The sequence below is a fragment of the Micropterus dolomieu genome, unplaced genomic scaffold, assembly GCF_021292245.1.
Source record: "Micropterus dolomieu isolate WLL.071019.BEF.003 ecotype Adirondacks unplaced genomic scaffold, ASM2129224v1 contig_14793, whole genome shotgun sequence".
Taxonomy (NCBI): domain Eukaryota; kingdom Metazoa; phylum Chordata; class Actinopteri; order Centrarchiformes; family Centrarchidae; genus Micropterus; species Micropterus dolomieu.
The window spans coordinates 1,965-5,225 of NW_025743779.1; the positions used below are offsets into that span (position 1 = coordinate 1,965).

General features: G+C 43.2%; 1 protein-coding gene across 1 annotated transcript in view; it reads left to right on the top strand.

The window, feature by feature from the left end:
- LOC123967018 (cuticle collagen 10-like) overlaps positions 1 to 2,576 on the top strand; it is a gene marked incomplete at both ends in the record, with an annotated part of 2,977 nt that extends 401 nt beyond the window's left edge. Inside the window, 7 exons of the mRNA XM_046043068.1 lie at positions 386 to 466; positions 1,333 to 1,395; positions 1,682 to 1,744; positions 1,834 to 1,884; positions 2,206 to 2,241; positions 2,341 to 2,403; positions 2,496 to 2,576. Coding sequence (XP_045899024.1) covers positions 386 to 466; positions 1,333 to 1,395; positions 1,682 to 1,744; positions 1,834 to 1,884; positions 2,206 to 2,241; positions 2,341 to 2,403; positions 2,496 to 2,576 — 438 coding nt within the window. The remainder of the gene's footprint in view (positions 1 to 385; positions 467 to 1,332; positions 1,396 to 1,681; positions 1,745 to 1,833; positions 1,885 to 2,205; positions 2,242 to 2,340; positions 2,404 to 2,495) is intronic.
- Between the last annotated feature and the right edge of the window lie 685 nt (positions 2,577 to 3,261).

A 3,261-nucleotide genomic window follows, 5' to 3' on the forward strand; every position in this document is an offset into this window, starting at 1 on the left:
TATTTTCATCCTTAAATAGGTTTATTGTTGTTGTGCACCTAGTCGGCTTGGTAATAAAGCCATTCTGATCACATGAAATGGAAAATAAACACCAACTATCCGGCCTTTTTATTAGAAAGAGTTCCTTTAATGACCGGTGAGGCTCTAGTGAGCTCTCTAGCTCTCTTGGCACATCCTGGCTGCCATACCTTGATGTGAAGTGATGTTAAGTAATAAAACAAGATCCAAGGAAGGTTAAAATCAAGGGCAACTGAGCTTGGTCAAAGTCCCGTCTATGGTTTAACGAGTATATCTTCAGACATACTGGAAATAACAAGAGTGCAGACAGAGATTATACTCGTAATAACCTGAACGCGTATGGGTTTACACTGTCCCAAACCTAAAGTTTTTGTTGTCTCTGCAGGGAAGCAGAGGGGAAAACGGTGATCGTGGACCAAAAGGAAACCCTGGCTTTCCTGGACCTCAGGTCGGTACATCTCCATCGTCCTGTTTTATTTGTCTACGGTTAAAAACCCTTTCAGTGAACATATTATAGACACAGACTGAATGTAAACTGGACTCAGGTCGGACGGACAAAGTGATTAAACATCTGTAGGGTCTGTAGGTGTAATCAGAGAACGTGATTAGGAAACGCTTTATTTACAGTAACTACACAGGTTATCAGGTGTTCTGCTATTTCCATGAACAGATGTGGTAAAATGTGGTAATAATTTCAGCAGTCATTAGATATTTTTTCTAACCAAAAAACATTTTTCATGTTTTTATTTCACTTGATATTTATTCATCAGCAGTTTCTTTTGGCAGTCTGTTAGTAATTACAGCACTGCAGTTCAGTTTGCTTCACTGACCTTTCTGCACAGAGCTAACATCATTATTTAAGGGCTGAGGGAGTATTAAATACACCGAGACTCAGTTATCAACTCGTACTCTTATTCATTTTATCACTTTGTGCTTTATTACAAGTTCAGCGAGATTTACATTTAGCCGTAACTCACCAGTCAAATTAGACTATTTACATCATTAGAATGTGTTAGTAAGTTTAATGACTAAAGTTTGACGAAATAGTCTGTATATTTTTGGTCACAAGGCCAAAGTGTTTATTCCCGTTCTGAATGTCGGGGAGGAAAGTGTTTACTGAGGGAATAAATCAGCTGAGAAGTAGAAACATTTTCTCACAGACTTGTGTACAATCACACTTCTTTCTGCAGCCGCTGGAGAGAACGCGGGTTTAAGGCGTCACTTTTCAGACCCGGAGGTTCCTGCTTGGTTGTGACCCGTTTGGTACTTTCAGATCTGTTCTTCTTGCTTTGACTCTGTTGGTTTTTCCTGCAGGGTGAATCAGGAAAACCTGGAGACCCGGGGTTAGCCGGACGTCGTGGCCCTAACGGACAGAAGGTGTGTGACATCGTTTCCTGTGCCTTTTATCTGTGATTTCACCAACACATCATTTTAAGTCCAGATAATGTGGTTATTATAGTCCGGGACATTATCGCACCTCTGATATTTCTGGTAATTTGGTGGTTGGGTTCTACGTTCTGAGAGTAGACACAAATTGTCTTTAGGCAATCAGGAATGCTTAAATGGTGGATAATCAAAAATATGTCAGGTGTGTGTGATTTCTTAAAATCTTGGCTACAGAGTTGAGTACAGAAAATGTTTAAAATGTCTGTTGTTGTTGAAGGGCCAACCAGGAGATCCGGGTGTTAAGGGTGCTCAAGGACCACAGGGGCCCAGAGGAACGCCGGTAAGGAGCTGAACATCAGAGTTTGTAAATACTGACTGTGTGTATAAACATATAAAATGCAATCGGTGATGCGGTCTGTGCTGTTTCAGGGTCAGGATGGCAGAGACGGTTATGGACCTCCAGGACCCAAAGGTTCCAAGGTAGAGCCGACCTTAACCTAATGAAGTTCTTTTATCAAATTCCCAGAAATCTGGGGACAGAAAATGTAAACGTGTCCATCTACTACCGCTGCTGCATGAACACGAGCTCATTGACTGATGGAGCTAATTCTCCACTCGCTGCCATTGCAGAAGAAGTAGAAGACACACCGGGAAGTGATGTAATTAAAAGACCCCCAGTCTAAGCTAGAACGATGGAGAACATGATAGAATTCAGATCAGTCTTCTTCAACCTTTGTATAAAGACTGTTCTGTAATAACAAAATGAAAAGCAAAGATTATTACTTCTTTCCTTCTTCACAGGGAGATCCGGGTTTTCCTGGTTACCCTGGTCTGCCGGTGAGTCCAACCCCACAGCCAAAACATGACAAAGAAGGAGTCCACACGGTTCAGGCATGAGCGATGACTTCCTGTTTCTGTGCATGTTTATGTGTTTAGGGTGAGGAAGGTCAGAAGGGAACCAAAGGATATCCAGGACGTGATGGGAACCGAGGTCGAGGGGTCGGTGACAACTTCACCTGAGTGTTTAGTTTTTGTTGATGATTGTGTTTTTGCTTCATCACTCCCTTTTTCTTTTGGTCTGATACATCCAGGGGAACTCAGGCAGGCCGGGAGAATCAGGCGGGTCCGGAGAGCCAGGACATCCAGGACACGATGTGAGTGGGAATCAATCAGTCACTTTATCATTTGTCCCACATTCAAAGACAATGTCACACAGACAAACATTAGAATACAAGAACATACAGCGGTAAACCTGTTCACCGGATATCTTACACCGACGCACCACGGGTCGTTCAGCTTATCTGAAGCGAGCCACAAATGTCCACCACAACCGCACAAGGTAGCAGATGGTACAAAGCACATGCCATAACTTCATGTGATACACATCACCACTACTAGGGATGGGTATCGCTACTCTGTACCTTCATGGGGCGGCTGTGGCTCAGGAGGTAGAGCGGGTTGGCCGTTAAGCGGAAGGTCGGCGGTCCTTGGGCAAGATACTGAACCCCGAATTGCCCCTGGTGGCTGTTCCACCAGTGTATGAATGTGCGTGAGTGTTAGTTTCTGTTTGAGCACTATGAATGTGTGTGAATGGTGAATGTAGTGTAAAAGTGCTTTGAGTGGTCGAAAAGACTAGAAAGGCGCTATACGGAGCATTTTACGGTATCAACCGAAACTGCCCAGTTTTTAGTAGAATCGAAATGTCTCCAGTCAAACCAGTAATTCAGTTGATACTTTTTGTAACCAGCAAAAAATTATTTGTTATGGTTTTTGCTTGCAGCCAAACACGCAAGCAACACACCGAAAGAAAGAGAAGAGCTCGCCCTTTTCTCCTCATGTGCCTGCACCATAAACTGT